The sequence below is a fragment of the Neofelis nebulosa genome, chromosome 2, assembly GCF_028018385.1.
Source record: "Neofelis nebulosa isolate mNeoNeb1 chromosome 2, mNeoNeb1.pri, whole genome shotgun sequence".
In the NCBI taxonomy this organism is placed as follows: Eukaryota; Metazoa; Chordata; class Mammalia; order Carnivora; family Felidae; genus Neofelis; species Neofelis nebulosa.
Window position 1 is genome coordinate 143,995,731 of NC_080783.1, and position 19,679 is coordinate 144,015,409.

Here is a 19,679-nt window from a genome sequence, read left to right on the forward strand (position 1 = left end):
TTGAGAGGTGTAGAGAGCATGTTTGCACAAGTGTGAATGGGGAGGGGAAGAGAGAAAAAAGGAGAGACAGAATCCCAACAGCCCCCAATGAGGGGTCTCAGTCTCAAGAACTGAAATCAAGAGTCAGGTACTTAACTGACTGAGCCACCCATGCATGCCGCCCCCCCCCCCCTCCCCTGCTTAACCAAGAATTTTTAAAAAATGTATTATATGTTTCCCTTGCTTTATTAGAGTAAAAAAAATCATGTAATGCTATAATTCTTTTGGGGGGGTACCATCACCCTTTCCCCCTCTGACAACATCCTGAGTAACTGTGCTTTTAGGCACTAAGCCCGATTTGTTCTACTCTAATGATTGTTCTGGTGGTGAAGACAAATGTAGGATATTCAAATAAACTTGGCAGATATCTACAAAGTGCTTACTACACATGTTATGTGATATGACAATAATTTTCTTAAAAATATAGATATAAAGTATAGTTATAATTTTGATTGGAAACTATTAAAATATGGACTAAATGATAACATAGGTGGTATGTAATCTATTCCATACTGATCTGAATATATAACATTAAATGTTAGATTTCAAAGAAGGTTGAAGCTCAAAGAAGGAAGAAAACATAATAATGCATTTCTAGACAAAACACATAAAATTGTAATCCAATAGTTAACATATTCTTCAAATTTCAACAACATATAAATGGCAGTACTAAGAAAAGTCTCCTTCCCTTTCCTGTCCCCAAGCCACTCATTTTCTCTCCTCCAAACCAATATTTATTTTCTGGGGTCCCCTAGGTGGCTAAGTCGGTTAAGCATCTGACTCTTGGTTTCAGCTCAGGTCATGATCTCATGCTTCATGAGTTTGAGCCCCACATCAGGCTTTGCACTGACAGTGCAGAGCCAGCTTGGGATTCTCTCTCCCTCCCTCCCTCTCTCTCTCTGCCCCTCCTGCACTAAGTAAATACACTTAAAAAAATATATAATTTTTCTATATCTTTCTAGAGTTATTTTATACATACACAGACAAAAAATATATGCAATAACCTTTATTTTACTCAAATGGAAGCATTAATGTGAATAATTCTCAGTATCTTGTCCTTTACACTTAGCATACATCTTAAATATTTTTATCAGAATATAAAGAGCCTTGTTATTGTTTTAATAGCTATATAATAGCCCACAATATGGGTAAGTCATTTAATCCTCTACTTATGTTTACATTGTTTCCAAATTTTTGCTGTTACAATGTTGTAATGAAAGATCTTGTAAATAATATTTCATACGTGTGTGTGAACATATCTATAGGATAAACTCCCAGAAACAGAATTGCTGGGTCAAAACTACTTGTCTTAACCTGGGTTCTGCCTAAACCCTGAGCCTGAGAAATAGGCTTGTATGCAGACAGTTTATTTTGGGATGTGATCCCAAGAGAATCTGAGGCATAATGAGAGTGAAACAGGGAAGGCAGAAAAGCCAATGGAAGGATATGTTTTCTAGCTTCTTGCTACTCAGTGTGACCCACAGCATCAGCATCCATTGGAGCTTGTTAGAAACATAGACTCTCAAGCTCCACCTCTGACTTACTGAATTAGAATCTAGATTTAACCAAGATCCTGAAATGTTTTGTATATATATTAAAGTTTGAGAAGCACTGATATAGTATTCACTATTACAGGCAAGTGGGACTCAGTCTTGCTGGGGACCCTCTGAAGAGCCACAAAGGATGCACCTTGAATTATTCTGCCCAAGGGACAAAACAGGGAAACATAACCATTGGCTCTAATCTCCCCTTAGTCAAGGCTTGTCCCCTGAGGTGTTAACTTCCTTCTACTTCCAGGTTTGCACAGGTATCAGAATTGCTGAGTCATAGGTACCCTGTGTGGAGTGATAGTGAAGCCTTAGGACAAGAAATGAGAAATAACTGTGATGTGGCTGACGGAAAATGCTGTCAGACTGCATGCCTATGAAGCTGTATGCTGCAGCAATGGTTGGCGCTCACACATTGGCCAAGAGGATATGAGGTGGGGCACCAGAAGTATCCTAAACATCACCAGTATATATTCAATGAAGGGCTGTTTTCCAAACTGTGGATTTTTCTCCTAGCAACCAACAGAAATATTTTTAGTGGCTTACAATCAGCATTAGAAAACAAAACAAAAAAATAGAGAAAAGAGAAAAACAGGAAATATTAGTACATCATGTAATAATGGTAAGCATTCTTTCGTGAAACTTGTTTTAGTTTTCTATGTGTGAGTGTACTGGGTTACAATGTAAAAGAAAATTCTCACTCTCGGTTACAGTTAAAAAAGTTTGAAAAACACAGCAAAAGATGTGCTAATTTATACCCTTCCCAATAATGAATAAAAGTACTTCTTTCCTACATCCTTACTAACCTAGTACACATTCCCTTTTTCTTTTCATTCTAAAAGATAGAAAATGGTTTGATACTGTCATTTTCATGTCCATTTCTCTTAAATGAAGTTGAGGATTTATTCATCAAATGAAGAAGTATCTGTATTGTCTTTGTGAACCATCTAATTTTGTCCTATATTTTTAAATCAACTTGTGAGAATCCTCTATATTAGGAAACCTAGAGTCAAAAGTATGATATAAACTGTCATTTGTCTTTTGACTTTGCTTGGTTGTTTTTACTACATAAAATTTTGTGTTTTTATGTAATCAATTTTTTAAGCCTTCTGAATTTTATATCTCCGCTCTCCTGTCAAGGTTACAATTCTCCCAGGGTGTACTGTAATATTTTAACGGCTTTTTCCCCCCACATTCAAACCTTTGATCTATTTGGAATGTAACCCTTGCATACCAGGATATGAAGTATAGATCCAACTGAAAATTCTTCCAGCCAGCTTCCTGGATAATACCATATATTGAATAAATACTATGAGTCATATTATTTCTTAATCCTTATGATATTGTGTTGATCAAATAGGTCTTAAGCTATCCTTTGGCCTTAGGACTAAATAGCATAATATATACAACTTTGTTTTACCCTACTGACCATCCCTACTTTTGTTTTAACTTCCCTCAATTTAAAAACTCTTCATAATTTGCTTTTATAAGGGCTTAAACATTTTGGCACAGCAAAATTTAATGTTTTGAAACAGTTCAAGTAATTACATTATAAAATTATAATTTTTCTAACACCTTTCTCTCTTGTACTCATGCCTTCACCCTGCTTTCTCTTCTAACCAAAAGCAATGGTTGTACGTGGTAGGAGGGAGCAGCCACATTTTACTGAACTGCTGCATAGACCCAGAAAGGGAAAAAAAACTCAAATCCCCTCACATTAATAAAAGACCAAGAAAATCCTCCAAATATAGTTCAATGTAGCACTTTCTTATCTCCCTTCGTATATGACAGTGTTGGGCATGTCACTGATGCAGTTAAGTGTCCACCATGGCACATGCTGTTGAGCTGAATTAGAACTAAAGAAAACTAAGAAGACTGCTGCTCTTTCACTTTTTGGATAACATATTTCAAATTTTAATTTGAAACAATTAAAAATTTTTCTTAAAAAATTTTTTAGTTGACACATAATGTTACACTAGTTTCAGGTGTACAACATATGTTGTGCTCACTGCAAGTGTAGCTACCATGTGTCAACATACAGTGCTATTACAATAGCATTGACTACACTCCCTATGCTGGGCCTTTTATTCTTGTGACTTATTCTTTCCATAACTGGAAGTTTGTACCCACCACTTCCTTTCACCCATTGTTCCCATCCTCCCACCCCTTTCTTCTAGCAACCCCCCAGTTTGTTCTATTTATAGGTTTGATTCTGCTTTTCGTTTATGCATTTGTTTTTTCAGATTTCACATATAAGTGAATTCATATGGTATTTGTTTTTTGCAGTATGACTTATTTCACTTAGCATAATATCCTCTAGGTCCATTCACATTGTCACAAATGGTAATATTTCATCCTTTGTATGGCTGTATAATACTCCTCTCTGTGTATGTACATCTTCCTCATCCATTTGTCTATCAGTAGAAACTTAGGTTGCTTCCATATCTTGGCTCTAATAAATAATGTAGCAATAGCATGTATCTTTTTGAATTAGTGTTCTCATTTTCTTTAGGTAAATACCCAATGGTGGGATTACTGGACCATATGGTAATTCTATTTTTAATCTTTTGAGGAACCTCCATACTGTTTTCCACAGTGGCTGCACCAGTTTGCATTCCCACCAACAGTGCATGAGGGTTCCTTTTTCTGAATATCCTCTCCAACACTTGTTATTTCTTGTCTTTTTGATAACTATTCTGACTGGTCTGAGATGGTCTCTCATTGTGGTTTTGATTTGTGCTTCCCTTGTAATTAGTGATATTGAGCATCTTTTCATGTATTGTTGGCCATCTGTGTATACGCTTTGGAAAAAATGTCTATTCAGGTCTTCTCCCCATTTTTAATTGGATTTTTTTTTTTTTTAGTATTAAACTGTATAAATTCTTCATGTGTTTTGGATATTAACCCCTTACTGGATGTATCATTTGCAAATGCCTTCTTCCATTCAGTAGGTTGCCTTTTTGTTTTTTTGATGCTTTCCCTCACTGTGCAAACCCCTTTTATTTTGATGGAATCCCAATTTATTTTTGCTTTTGTTTTCCTTGCCTGAGGAGACATATCTAGAAAAATGTTGCTATGGCCATGTCAGGGATATTATTTGCCTATGTTTTCTTCTAGGATTTTTATGGTTACCATTTAGGAAATGGTAATTTTTATGGTTAAAAACGGTTAACATTTTTAAGGTTCCACATTTAGGTCTTTAATCCATTTTGAGTTTATTTTTGTCTATAGTGTTAGCAAGTGGTCCAGTTTCATTCTTTTGCATGTAGTTGTCCAGTTTTCCCAGCACCATTAAAAAATATCTGATTTTTTTAATCAAAAGCGAAATATACTTTATTTATATAATAAAATATGAAAAATATATTAAGCTACTGTTTCTGAAAGCCTGACTATTCACAAAGAAAGACATAATTTCAGGGGCACCTGGGTGGCTCCAATTTTGGCTCAGGTCATGATCTCACAGTTTGTGGGTTCAAGCTCTGCATTGGGCTCGGTGCTGGTGGTGCAGAGCCTGCCTGTGATTCTGTCTCTCCCTCTCTCTCTCTTCCCTTTTCCCACTTGTACTCTCTCTCTCAAAATAAATAAAACCAAAAACTTAAAAAAAGAAAGACATAATTTCAAAATTTCAATTAAACTGCATGTTCAGCTGCTCTGATGTCATCTTTTCATCTGTCTTGAAAGTAAAAAACAAATATTCACAAAGCTTACAAAGACCTGATTAGAGTTATAAAATCAAAATATTGTAACAGAGGGAGAGGCATCACATGAAGGGCTTATTTTTCAATTAAACTCACATACTTACCACTTACTAAAAAATCAAACCTTTTTTTTTTTAATGTTTATTTCTGAGAGAGAGAGAGTGTTCACATGAGCGGGGTAGGGGTAGAAAGAGAGGGGGACAGAGGATCTGAAATGGGCTCTGCACTGACAGAAGAGAGCCCCATGCAGGGCTTGAACTGAGGAACTGTGAGATCATGCCCTGAGCTGAAGTTGGATGCTTAACTAACCAATTAAGCCACCCAGTGCCCCCCAAAATCAAACTTCTTAACAAGACAGTTAAGATCCCTCCCAATCTGGCCTTAGCCTCTCCCCAGACTTATCTCTTCTCATTCCAGTTATAGCAGAATATTGGAACTGTCTGTCTCCAGGTCTCTGGTCACAATTTAACAGTCTGTCAGGAATATCCTAATGTACTTGTTTTATTCTGAAATTTTCCTCTAGCTTCAGGTTCATCTCAAATTACTTCTCTCATCCTTCTAATCAGAATCAATTGTTTTAACCTCTGTGATCCCATGTACACACCTGAATTTTAACTTATTCTTTCATGTATTTACCTATTTGAAAATATATACTGAGTTGCAAATATGAGTCAGGCACTGTAAGGCTGAGGCTACCAGGGTAAATTAGACTGACAAGGAACTTAATATTAGTACTCATCATAGTCTAACTTGTATTATACTTAGTTATTTAAATGCCCATTCTTCCACCAATTTGTGAGATGATAAAGTCAAGGTCCACATTTCTTTAAAGAAAAATTTGCCCACAGTGAGCACCTATCATATTATCTTCAGAATGGCAGCAATTGGTTTCAAGATCTGTCTTTGGGGGTGCCTGGGTGGTTCAGTCAGTTAAGCGTCTGACTCTTGATTTCAGCTCAGGTCATGATCTCACTCACAGTTCATGATCTCTGCACTGACAGCACGAAGCCTGCTTAAGATTCTCTGTCTTCCTTTCTCTCTGCTCCTCCTCTGCTTGTACTCTCTCTCTCTCTCAAAATAAATAAATTAACAACAAAAAAAGATATGGCTTTGTCATTTACTGACATTTTGAATTTGAATAAAGCACTTCTGATTCTCTTTTCTCATATGTGAAATAGAGGTTAGAGTACCTGTCTTACATAAAATTTTAAAAATGCCAAGTATTTTTTAACTATAAAGGTCTAAAAACACCCACTAAATAATAATAATAATAATAATAATAACAACAACAACAACAACAACAGCAATAGTAGTAAATGATGTTTCTACTTCTATGAAGCTGAAGTATAGCTGGGACATGGTTTGCCTTCATGAACAGGGAGTAGCTATTCACTGACCAAAGAAACAAATGCAAAATATTAAGAAACTAAGCCACAAAGTCCTTCATTAGCATAAATATAGATTGAGATTTATTTTTTGCTGGTAGTATTTCACCAGCTGATGGCCTACACTTATTTTCCCAGTTAGGTTTAGATGTATCTTCTCTGTAACCCAGTGTGACGTATCATTTAGGGCTCAGAGAAAGAGAACCACTAGGAGTTAATTGTATATATATAAAGGAATTTGTTACAGAGATTTGACCTTATGTAATCGTGGGAGCTGGTTAAATGGTATTTGTAAATGAAGATATAGTTTGAAGACCACAGGGAAGGTAGCTGATATGAGAAGACAGGACAGCAAGGACATACTAACACCAAGAACACAAGCTGTAATCCACAAGGATGGACTCATTTCAGTTTTCACTGCCTACAACCTGGATGAAATAGGTGTCCTTCAGGCGATGCTGGTACTCTTCATCATGGAGGTAAACATATCTCTGGCACAGAGGTAAGAGCAGCCAAAAAAGGACACAGGGCATGGTGGAGTAGATATGGCCTGGCTGCTGTTTCACGTCCACAAGGTGAGCCAGTAAAGAAGCAACACGTATGAGATAAAAGTGCCTGCCCCAATAGTCCTGGTGTTATAAAAAAAAAAAAAAAAAAAAAAAAAAAAGGCTGCTGCTTCACTTTTACCCTCCAAATCTCATGCCAAATTGTCCCTTGTGGCCACTCCAAGTGGAAACATTCAAAGAGGGAAATTCTGGGAAACAGTTTATCTGAGCCAAGCTGACAATGTTACAAAATCACTGCAGTCCACCCCTGTGGGCTTGGCACCCATACACATCTCTTTAAACAATACTTAATTTCAAATGGAGACAATAACAAAGTTATGCTTTTGCCTGACATGGTGTAAGTATCCTGTATACAACAAACATGCTAGCCCTTCCCTGTAAGAGGATATAAAGTCTTTATTTTGTCTTTGGGAAATATTTATTGTTCTTCAGACTGATTCCCACTCCCCTTTGCTATCCTGTAACTTAAATATGGAGATATAAAGTTAACCATTATTAACAGGTCTTATATTAGATGGCAGAGATATGAAACAGTGGAAGGAGTACACATAAACAGTGGTTTATGTAAACAAATATTCATATAAAAAGGGGGAATTAATGTTTATATCATAACTACTAGAACCTCATTTCTGTAACTGGTAACTTGGTCATGGCTGGTATTTATCAAGCCAGTTGTTTCAGGATGACAGAAAACATGGTAAGACCAGTGAAATCATGAGCCAGACTTGATTTGCTGTGAAGTGAGTTCATTAGTCATAAGTGATGCTGTGTGAAACACCATGATTATGGGAAAGGCATTCTGTAAGACCACGGATAGTGGTTTTAGCAGAAATACTGGAAGCAAGGAAGGCATATCTGTATTTAGAGCAAATGTCTACTCCAATGAGAACACAGCACTGCCTTTTCCATGATGAAGTGGTCCAATATAATTAACTGGCCTCCAAGTAAATGGCTGGTTCTCGTGGGGAATGTTGCCACAGAGAAGTTTCAGCGCTGTACCAAATCTACCTTAGAGAGTAGAAATCTATGTTGTTGATACCAATGCATAACCTCCATCTGTGGCACCAGGCCCCCTTTGTTCATGAACCAAAATAGTGGTTCTGCTTCTCTGAACCCTAACTAATGAATTTGGTAGAGGGGAACAAAATCTTGAGGACAGGTTCTCAACTGGTTCTGGGTTATCTGAAATCGGTTCTCTCATCTTGCTTTTACCATAGAATTCTACATTTATGTTTAAAACGTTGAAAGTACCTACACAAAACTGAATAAACTTTTTGATGACAAATACAAACAAGGGTATTCAGTTTATACTTACTAAAGACTGAATCAACATGTTAAGACAACTTTTCTGAATCTCAGGAGGTACATTTGCAAAACTTCTCTCAGACCAAAACCTTGCAAAATGCTTTACAATCCACCTGTTAAAAAAAATAAAAGAATCTCAAGTTAGAGAAATGAAAATATTTTGGATTATAGTATTCAAATAACACTTTTATTTTCAATGATATAAGTTGTACATAAATATATGATGACTAACTCTTACCGTTAATTTTGTGAACTCTATGATGGACTTAATTGTCCTCCCTTTTCTGTAAACAAATATTTTAATTCTACTTTAAGTTTCATGCATAGCTTTTGACATAAATAACCATGGCTAGGCCAAAATAAAATAGATCCCAAGCATCTTGAGTAATATCTAAGTCAATAATACTTCTCAATTGTTACAACTAGTTAAGCATTAAGCTCCCTACAGTGTACCCCAGAAAACAGGCCAATTCCAAAATCTCCCAGAAAATTACAAGAATAGAAGAACAAAATCTTTATATTAATAGTATTGACACTACTTCAAATCACTTACTTCATGCAGTCAGCAAAAAGACTGTCTACTCCAACTGAATGAGCAATAATCAGGCATTCTAATACAGACGCCAACGTTCTGGGAATAGGCTAAAATTAATAGAAAACACCACATGTATTTTTTTTCAACTTTCAGAGGCTAAAAGTATTTGGTTCATAAACATGATCTGATTTGTATACCTAAACTGCAGAATAAATGTGCATAATTCAAAAGTCTATTCTTGTAAAACAGAGTATCACTAACAACCTTTAGTTTTATAGAATAGCATTTGAACTCTCTCAGCTATCAGAATGAACACAAGTTTTATTTTAATTTCATTTAGCTTATTTTTTACATTAAAATGGTGTAATTTCTAGCACATCACACTGCAATGCAACCATATGATCTAATCTGCTTCCTGAAGTATAAATATAACTCTAAGTGCATGTGCAATGGGAAGTCCTACTCTGACCTCAGACAAAATGACAGAAATTAGATCATAATTATATAATGTATTTTAAAAGTTCATATATGGAAGGAATTAAAACAAAAAATGTAGATATAAGTAGTGACAACAACTCATTGCTCTTGGTGTTAAGCCTCTTTGCTACATATTGCCCATATCACTTATTTTCAGGTTTTGGATTATTTTCTAAGCATATCTATTGCCTATTAGGGTGAATAGAGTTCAACTTCTCTTGGTACACATTCATTTGTTGTAATGTGGGGTTTATATACTAAATAAAGATCATCAATCAGCCAATTTGTGTATGTGGTCTCTAAGTGTATCTTTCTGAAGATCCCTTGCTCTCAGAGAAGAGCAAAGCTTCTTTAGAATTACACCCAGGGTAATCTTTCTAATAAGGTTAGTGATTTGCAACTTTTAAAATTATGAACTGCTATTAATTTGAGTTTCTAATACACTTCTCCTAAAAGTATTACATTAGTGTTCAATAAATTGAATGTAAATATTCTGCTTTGTATATGAACAAACTGGTTATTCCCTTTGCAATAACTGGAGGTACTCTAGGCTATTCTAAAATAAAAAAATGGTCAGTTGGTTAAGAGTCCAAGTCTTGATTTCGGCTCAGGTCATAATCTCATGGTTTGTGAGTTCGAGCCCCACACTGGGTTCTGCACTGATGGTGTGGAGCCTGCTTGAGATTCTGTCTCTCCTTCTCTCTGTCCCTCCCCAGCTTGTGCATTCTCTTTCTCTCTCTCAAAATAACAAAAAAAAGAAATAAAATAAAAAAATAAAATAAAATAAAAATGGCTGTCACTATATAGACGATACAGTGATAATTCTACCAAGTTAAATAATTTGGTTTTCTGAACCACTTCAGACAAGAGTATCAAACTCTTGGGAAGAAACTACTGGTATAAACATAAAAACACTCAGAAGTCTAAAAAATTATAAAAGTAAACACAAGAGTTAAAACGTCCAGGAATGTGGGGCACCTGGGTAGCTCAGTTTGTTCAGCATCCAACTCTTGATTTCAGCTCATGTCATGATCCCAGGGCTGTGCTCAAGTCCTGTGTCAGCATGGACCCAGCTTAAGATTCTCTCTCTCCCTCTGCCCCTCACCTTAGCTCATGCTCTCTCTAAAATAAAAATAAATACAAAAGTAAAAAATTTAAAGATTCTCTCTTCCCTCACTCTCGCTCAAAAAAAAAAAAAGAGGTCCAGCAATCTAATTTAGAATAACCAGCTCTTTACAACACAAAGTCCACCAATTGATGTATAAGAATAATTTCCACAAAAAAATTAAAATACAAAGTAATTTGCTGCTTAAAGCAGAGACTAGGGAACTATACTTGTGGGCCAATGTAGCCCATCACTGTTTTTGTGAATAAACTTTTATTGGAATACTACTATGATGTTCCTTTACATGTTGTCTGTAGTTGCTTCTGTTCCACAACAGCAGAGCTGAGTAGATGTGATAGAGAATGTATGGCCCACAAAGCCTACAATATTTGCTATCTGGCCTTTTACAGAAAAGGTTTACTGACCACTGGCTTAAAAGGTTACTTTAACTCTCTGAGAATTTCACTTATATAAAAATGCTAATTTCCAAGTATTTTGTAACAGGATGACAGACCTTTAGTCATTTTCAAAATCTGCTTGCAGAATTTGGGAAGAGATATATTTAAATCACTATCCAAGATATGTTTTTAAAGAAGTGGCAAAAAAGGGGCATCTAGGTGGCTCAGTTGGCTAAGAGTCCAACTCTTGGTTTCCACTCAGGTCATGATTTCATGGTTGTGTGAGCTCAAGCCCCACATCAGGCTCTGCACTACCAGTGCAGAGCCTGCTTGGGATTCTCTCTCTCTCTCTCTCTCTCTCTCTCTCTCTCTCTCTTTCTCTCTCTCTCTCTCTCTCTCTCTCTCTCTCTCTCTCCTGCTTGCTCTGTCTCTGTCTCTCTGAAAAATAAACTTAAAAAAAAAAGAAGGGATGAAAAATATATAATGTAAAGTTCACTGTAATTCTATAAATGAAGTCCAAAAAATTTAATTGTGTAAAAGGTAAAATTGTGAAGTTAATGAAATGACTAAAGCTTGTCAGGAGTTTCAGGGTCAGTTACCCATTACTTTCTAGACAAATTTGTATTACTGTGCAGTGTGTTACAATAGGCTTATCACATGCAAGTAAGTCACTGGCAAGAAACTACATAATTAAGATCTAGAAGTTAAAACTTTTTTAAATGTTTATTTCTTTTTGAGGGAGAGTCAGAGCATGAGCAGGGGAGGGCAAAGAGAGAGGCAGACATAGAATTCAAAGCAGACTCCAGATTCTGAGCTGCCAGCACAGAGCCGTATGCAGGGCTCAAACTCATGGATGGCGAGACCATGACCTGAGCCAAAGTCAGATGCTTAACCGAGCCACCCAGATACCCCTGAGATCTAGAAGTTAAAAATTATACTTTCAAAGATATATTTATAAAGTTATATATTATAAAAATATGTAAAGCAAAAGTTTAAAGATCAAGCAATAAAAGCAAAAATTATTCTCTCAAATATCTGTTACCACAATAAAATATATTAAAGCAAGTAAAATAAAGTGAAAAAAGTTTTCAACAAAGTATCATATTGATAATCTATTTAAAATTTCATTTTCTGTTGTTTTACAATGTTAACAAATATGCCTTCTGTGTTTTAAAAATCAAGTGAATTATTGTAAGTAAAATGCAAGAAGCTGCATACAACCTATGTATACTTACAAACATACTAAAAACTAGAGGCAATGGTCCAAAGACTATCCATAAAAGAGATTATTTTTAAAATGTTAGATGTATTGTATAGACTCCAAGTCTAAAGTTCTCTTTTGTCCCACAAGAGAGCGGACGCAGGATTAAAAGTGAGAGATGGCTAATGTCCAAGAAAAGACAAAAGCCCCGAATGAGGGTCCTTGCCCCATTTGTATTAGGATCAGAAGGCTTACAAACATGGTGATGGATGTGCACAAAGAGGCAATGAAACTATGAACACTAACTTATGGATGCGAAGGAAAGGGGGTCTTGAAGATATTTGGGGTTAGGGGTTTGGATTAATACAAAACAAAATCCTGGCCCCAGGCGGATGGTCAGATGATTGTTAATGGCAGACAGGAAGCACCATGTCTGTTTATCTTAGCCAGCGTAGGGGATAAGACAGATACAGCAAGTAACCTCAGGGTTAACAAGACACCTTTCTTTTGTTAATCAGCTCTGCTCTGGACAGCTTCACTGCAGCGCAGAGGTCTATAGCCCTATTTACCTACGTTGGTCCTTCCTTCCTGTGAAAGCAGCTTTCTGCTATAGTACTAAATTGGGGGGGTGCTTTCACCCTGAATACCTAATCTTGCTTACCTCATATACCTTTGTATTGGGGACATTTGCCCCCCTCTATTCTGGGGGCCTTTGCCCCCTACTTTATTCTGGGGGCCTTAGCCCCCCTTCTCTACCTTTATTCACCTAATCTTGTTTACCCAAACTTGGGTGTGAGCATCCTATGGCTTTGTAATTCTTTATGCCTTGTTAACCCATTGGTGCAAGCCCAGGGAATTTCTAAGCTTATTCCCCACAATGTATGAAAATGTATGATACCAGTCCTTCTCTAACTTATTTCACTCAGCATAATACCTTCCAGTTCCATCCATGTTGCTGCAAATGGCATGATTTCATTCTTTCTCATTGCCAAGTGGTATTCCATTATATATATAAACCACATATGTTTTCATTCATATGTGGATCTTGAGAAACTTAACAGAAGACCAAGGAGGAAGGGAAAGGGAAAAAGATATAGTTACAGAGAGGGAGGGAGGCAAACCACAAGAGACTCTTAAATACAGAGAACAAACTGAGGGTGGATGGGGGTGGGTGGGAGAAGAGGGAAAATAGGTGATGGGCATTGAGGAAGGAACTTGGGATGAGCACTGGGTGTTGTATGCAAGCCAATTTGACAATAAATCATTTTCAAAAAAGGAAAATAAAAAATAAAAAATAAAAATAAAACATTTTTTTAAAATAAAAAATAAATAAAATGTTAGATGTAATTCATTTATTGAGGAGTCTCAGTTCAGAGGAGATACTAACATAAAACTTTTTTCCCAGATAATGCTGCCAACTATGCTGTGTCAAATTCTCCTTTTTTCCATCCCTTCATGACATTAGGGGCAAATTCCAGTATTTTCTGGTTATTTTTTGGAATTGAAATCAGCACAGTACTATTTAGACACCTATCTTATATCTGGCTTTACATCTTTCTCTCCCCATCACTGATTACATTTATAGTTGGGGAAATATGGAATCAGGAGTAGAGCATGGTGTGGTCTCCTCTTGCTCCTCCATTTTCTAGGTCTAACTCCTGTGAAAGAGGGCTATGAATGGCCATATAAATAACCAGACACAGCATGGAAATAGGTTGATGTCACTGAGTTTGCTCTAATTAAGATGTTGATGGCCTTTGGGTCACCTGGGTGGCTCATTTGGTTAAGCGTCTGGCTTCGGCTCAGGTCATGATCTCACAGTTTCTGAGTTCGAGCCCTACGTCAGGCTCTGTGCTGACAGCTCAGAGCCTGGAGCCTGTTTCGGATTCTGTGCCTCCCTCTCTCTCCGCTCCTCCCCCGCTCATGCTCTGTTTCTCTCTCTCAAAAATAAATAAACATTAAAAAAAAAAAAAAAAGATGTTGAAGGCCTTTGCCAATGACTCTTTAGGAGCAGATTATATGTAACCCTAGCCCCTCAGTGGATAAAGATTCTTCTAGTGGTTCATGATGCGCAGTGATCCCTAGGTGGGACACAGCATCATTTGGCCCTGTACCAGCAACCTCTAATCTTCAAAGAACCACTAAGGTCTTCTTCCCTCCCCACGAACCAGGTGTAACGGGTGTGGAGTGGACTCCCCATACTTTTTTCTTTTCTTCTTTTTAAGATTTTACTTTTAAGTAATCTCTACACCCAATGTGGGGCTTGAACTCACAACACTGAAATCACGAGTTGCACACTCTACCAACTGAGCCAGACAGGAGCCCCTACTTTTTTCTACACATGACAACAGCTATTGTCCCTAATGGCCAAACTAGTACTGGCTTCTCCCTTTAGAAATCTCCACATATGAGGGTACTCTTACTGGCTTCTGAGGCATATTCCAAGAAATTCAGGCTCTCCCAAGAAATCTCTTACCATTTTCTTTTATTCTTTAATGGCAGCTCCAAAGTGGGCTGGTTTTACAGATGTGGCATATGTCCATCTGAAGGATAAGACATATCTCCTCATTGCAGATACCCTCTATCTTTAATTTTTATTCAGATATGCTTGGATCTCCCTCCTAACTTTCACTTGGCTGGGAAGATGAGGGAAGCAGACAAAAGAGAAGGAAAATCTTTCATCAGAATTATTCACTTTCTACAAAGTTCAGGATACCACAGACCACCCTCCTTCTAATTTCCTTACTTCTAGAGGCTGGAATAAATGATTGATTAAAGGTAGCTGAGGAGTTTAATGTTTCTCAGTAAACTCTGGGTGGTAGTGGAGATGGTGCTATAGGCAACTGTTCATGGCTCTCTTTTAGTACATGGGGTGCTTCTTCAGCTGCAACTTATACAGAGATAGGAAAGTCCTACCCAACACAAAAATATAAATTTACATGTTACTAAAATTATTAAAATTACCTAATTAAAATGCATACAATACATACTGTTGCCTCAAGTACCCAATAAGAAGGGAATATCGATGTAAAACAACTATTTTAAGATTTGCTTTTTTGTTGATTATAAAAGTAATAATATATGAGCACTGTAGAGAATTTAGAAAATGATTAAGTACATAAAAAATAACCTATAGTCACAGAGTAAGTTAAAACATTAGATAATCTAAGAATAATGTACAAAATGGCATCTGTACAAATGTGTAGTAGGAGATCTTTCTTTAGACAATAAATTTATGTTTATATTAACTAAAGTTAAAAGTTAGTATTCATACTCCACTTGATGAGAAGAGAAATATATTCCATCTCAAGTAGATGCTATAAAGAGAAGTGACAGGAAGGAAGAGCGTACTTTCAGGGAAAAGAACAAATGAAACACTTGTGATAAATGTGGTTTTTTTTCTCTGTTTATTTATTTTGAGAGAGAGAGAGAGAGAGAGAGAACGCATGGACACAAGCAGGGGAGGGAGGGACAGAGAGGCACACAGAGAGAGAGAGTATCCCAGGCAGCTCTGCAATGTCAGTGCAGAGCCCAATGTGGGGCTCGATCTCACAAACTACAAGATCATGACCTGAACCAAGATTAAGAGTTGGACGCTTAACTGACTGAGCCACCCACCCTGACTCAGTCCCAGCTGCACACTCCACCTTTGAATTATAAAGGATACTCCTATATCCTTTCAATAAACTCCATGTCAATTTTATTTTACTTAAATGATCTGAATTAATTTCTGTTTGTTTTTTTTTTTTTTGTAAGCATATCATATAAGCTATTTCTCAACTAGAGTTCCCATTAGTTAAATTGACTGAATATTTTTAAGATTCAAAGCACTATTGACTATCAGAGTTAAAAATCTAGTAGATAATAATGGGTGACTTTAAGCACTGGGTAAAAGATTTCTGAGACTCAATAATTACCTTCTGAAAGAAATTACAGTAATCTCTTCTTAAAATATAGATTGCTACTTCTTTTAATCCTTCTAGTCCATACATATCAGCCATATTGAGTATCTGACTAAAATAAAAACAGATAGACTGTTAATTCTCCAATTTAAAAACTAAGGACTAATACACAGTAATGTCTTAATAATAGCCTATTTAAAAAAATAATAATAATCTGAATTATTTTAACTCTAACTTTCTGTCCTACATAATAGATATCCTTTATGGATAATAAAAAGGACACAGGTCAAAGTTAGAAAGTACTGTCAGATGACTTGGTTAGTGGAGAATAACATGAAGTAAATTGGAGATGTTTCAAATTCCCCTCATATTGTCAGTGACATATTCAGCAAAGTCCTGGAAGCTGCTTCAAAGGCTGTAAAAGTTATAAAACTCTTTGCAAGAAATCTGTATAATAAAAACTTGGGAGGAGGGCAATTAATTGATGTTTATCATACTGAAAATACCTACAAATGACTCTAAGACTGAAAACAGTATCCAATGCCTCAGCGAGTTTCCACTGCTTCTTTCATTTGGCAAGAATTTCCAAGTACCACACTCACTTTAGGTACTTAGGAAACCTACAAGCCTTGAGGGCATGATAAAATTTCCTATAGGTTTCCAGGGGGATAAATTTCAATACTTAATCCCTGTGACTCATGACATTTTCCCTCCAAAATCACTCAGTTTGTAATTTAAAAAACCAATGAATATTTAAATTAAAAAGCAGCTTTCATTTGTTTGGTATGAAAACAGCAACAGAAGAAGAACACATCCAAAAAATTGGAAGAGCAAGGTAGATTTCACTCTCCACTACAGTTTCAGCGCTTACATGGCATTTCACTAAACAGCACTTAAGAACCATTGTTGTTCTTTAGGATGTCTATAAAGTAATTTTAAGGTTTTTCTTTTTACTTTTCTCTTGCTGTTTAAAAGAGTAATCCTAAAATTTGAAAACAAAATAGTAAGATAATTGTTCAAAATTTGATATTCAATTTTACTTTATAAAAACCTGTCGTTTATTTTCCAAAACAAATATAAGGTCTTTCTAACAAAATCTGAGTCAAATAAAGACTTTTCTTAATCTTATTACTGTGAGTTGCTAGATCATCTTTTCTTCTAAATAAGGCGACCTCCTGTTTTTAGATACTCCCCAAATACACATGATATGGCAAAATAATGAAAGTGAAGCTTCTACTGTATTGACACTTTAAAACAAAGCTCAACAAAGCAGACAACACAAAGTATTAATACTTTTATACTTAAAATGATTTAAAAATAATACATACCCAACATTAGTTTTCTCTGGAAAGTCCAAAGTTCCTCCATATATAAAATGCATCATAACATTCATTTCTACATGGTTTATACTGAAATATAAAAGAAAACCAAATTCAAATCCAGAAATAATTAAAGTGTAACTGATACCAACAATACACTCTATTTTCTCATAAAATTTTAGCTAAGATAAAGTTTTAATCTCACTTTTATCTGAAGAATATGTTCTTCAAATAACATCCATGCAGTTATTCCATTAATTTAAAATGAAGTATAACTACAGTTATAGATTTTTATATGTTATAAAATATTATTGGTATGTTAGCAAATCACTAATTATTTGTTGAGCATCTTCTTTAATGAACTTTTAGAGTTAGAAGGGATCTGAGAGGTCCCAGTCCAACCTCTGGCTCATTAGGAAATCCTCTCCTCAGCATCACTGACAAATGGCCTCTGGTCTTCTTAAAGCCTCTGATGAACAACTCTATTCACTAAAAAGATTCTTGTTATGCTGCACAGATTTCTTAATTTGTAATACCTATCCAGCACCTCTAGCTTGGCCAACATCCTTATTACAGATGAAAAGAAAAGATATGACTTAAAGAAGTAGTCTGGAGTGGTAACTTTTACGTCCTACTGACTACTAGATCTCAAACTGAGTTCATGGCCTCCTTCCTCTTTCCTACCTCTCCCAGCACCCCAGATTCAGTCTTTATTTATTTATTTTTTTGCTGTTCCTATTTTGTTCATAGCACTGTTACAGGGCTTCTTGCATCTGGTTCATGGACAATAACCACTTATCAATGGTCCAGAGAGACCCAAGATGAGAGGTAATGTAATTTCTTTTTTCCTTTCTTCTCTGCTGAACGAGTCTGAAGATGTGATTGGGAAAAAGTGCATCTGCTATCCAATTTCAGACTTTATTTCAGGTGGGTAGTCATAGAGGAGACACAGTAAGCAAGTCAACTTTGGCTCTTACCTTAATACATGTTTTACTACTTGAAGTGTTTTTATCAATAACAAAGAAAATGTTTTCTTACTTAATCTACTGACTCTTTCATATTATTTTGAACCCCGCCCAAAAATCTCAGCATCTAGATTATCATCTAGATACCTAAATTTTTTTTCTTAATTTTTTCAATGTTTATTTATTTTTGACAGAAAGAGAAAGAGACAGAATGAGTTGGGGAGGGGCAGAGAGAGAGGGAGACACAGAATCTGAAGCAGGCTCCAGGCTCTGAGCTGTCAGCACAGAGCCTGACACAGGGCTCCAACTCACAGACTGCGAGATCATGACCTGAGCCGAAGTCAGACGCTCAACCGACTGAGCCACCCAGGCACCCCTAGATACCTAAATTAGAGCATGAAATTCATCTTAATCCTCTCCCTCATTATATCTCATCACTTATAGCTTCAAAAATTTCTGGAAGTTAGCCTCTGCTGTCTGTTTCTCCTCTGACTGCTCTGGGAGAGGTGAAATTTTTTCTCTTATCTGTACTATGACTGTATCTTCTCTCTCATGTAAGTTTCCTACCTGAAATAATCTCTTTGCATCCCATTTCTCACACTGCTATTAGAGTGAAAACCCTTCAACAATTCTCTATTGCCCATAGGAAAAAAGTTCAAATTCCTTAGACTGGTGTATAGTGTTCTTTATCATCTGACCTCTAGTTCACCCTCTCTAGCAGCTGTTCCAAGATAAATGAACTACTCATTTCCTGCACCTGAACTACTTATAATTCCTTATACATCTATGCCTTAGTACATCCATATACTCTGTTTAAAATATTCTCCCTCTCTACTTACTTCATCTTTCAGAAACCAGACACGTGGCTCTTTATCTCTGATTGTTTCCTTAATGTTTCCAAGGGAAAAAAAAAATCACTGAATGGTAAACATAGTAATAACTAACATTTATTGAGCACTTATGAACCAGTCACTGAGCTAATAAGCATTTTGAGTGCCACTGGCTCATTTAATAATCGTAACAACTCAATAGGAGATACTATTATTACTCTTGTTTTATAAATGAAAAACTGAAATCAAGTAACTTGCCCAAGGCCAAATGGCTAGTGATACACTATCATTTAAATCTAGGCCTATTGACTCCAAAGTATGGGCTCTTAAGCAGTACACTATACTATATACTTCCATTATCACATTTATCAGACTGACTTGTGATATCTTTATTTACACATTTGTTT

General features: G+C 36.1%; 1 protein-coding gene across 6 annotated transcripts in view; it reads right to left on the bottom strand.

Annotated features, from left to right (window-relative positions):
* The window catches only part of BTBD8 (BTB domain containing 8), a 118,537-nt gene that overhangs the window by 31,609 nt on the left and 67,249 nt on the right, over positions 1–19,679 (bottom strand). For 5 of the 6 annotated variants that reach the window (XM_058716575.1, XM_058716577.1, XM_058716573.1 and 2 more), the window contains 4 exons: positions 17,487–17,567; positions 16,174–16,270; positions 9,094–9,182; positions 8,551–8,653 (listed from right to left, as the gene is read on the bottom strand). In XM_058716575.1, the coding sequence (XP_058572558.1) occupies positions 8,551–8,653; positions 9,094–9,182; positions 16,174–16,270; positions 17,487–17,567 (370 nt within the window). Of the gene's footprint in view, positions 1–8,550; positions 8,654–9,093; positions 9,183–16,173; positions 16,271–17,486; positions 17,568–19,679 lie in introns of those variants that run through there. The other variant, XM_058716579.1, reaches the window with a different exon arrangement.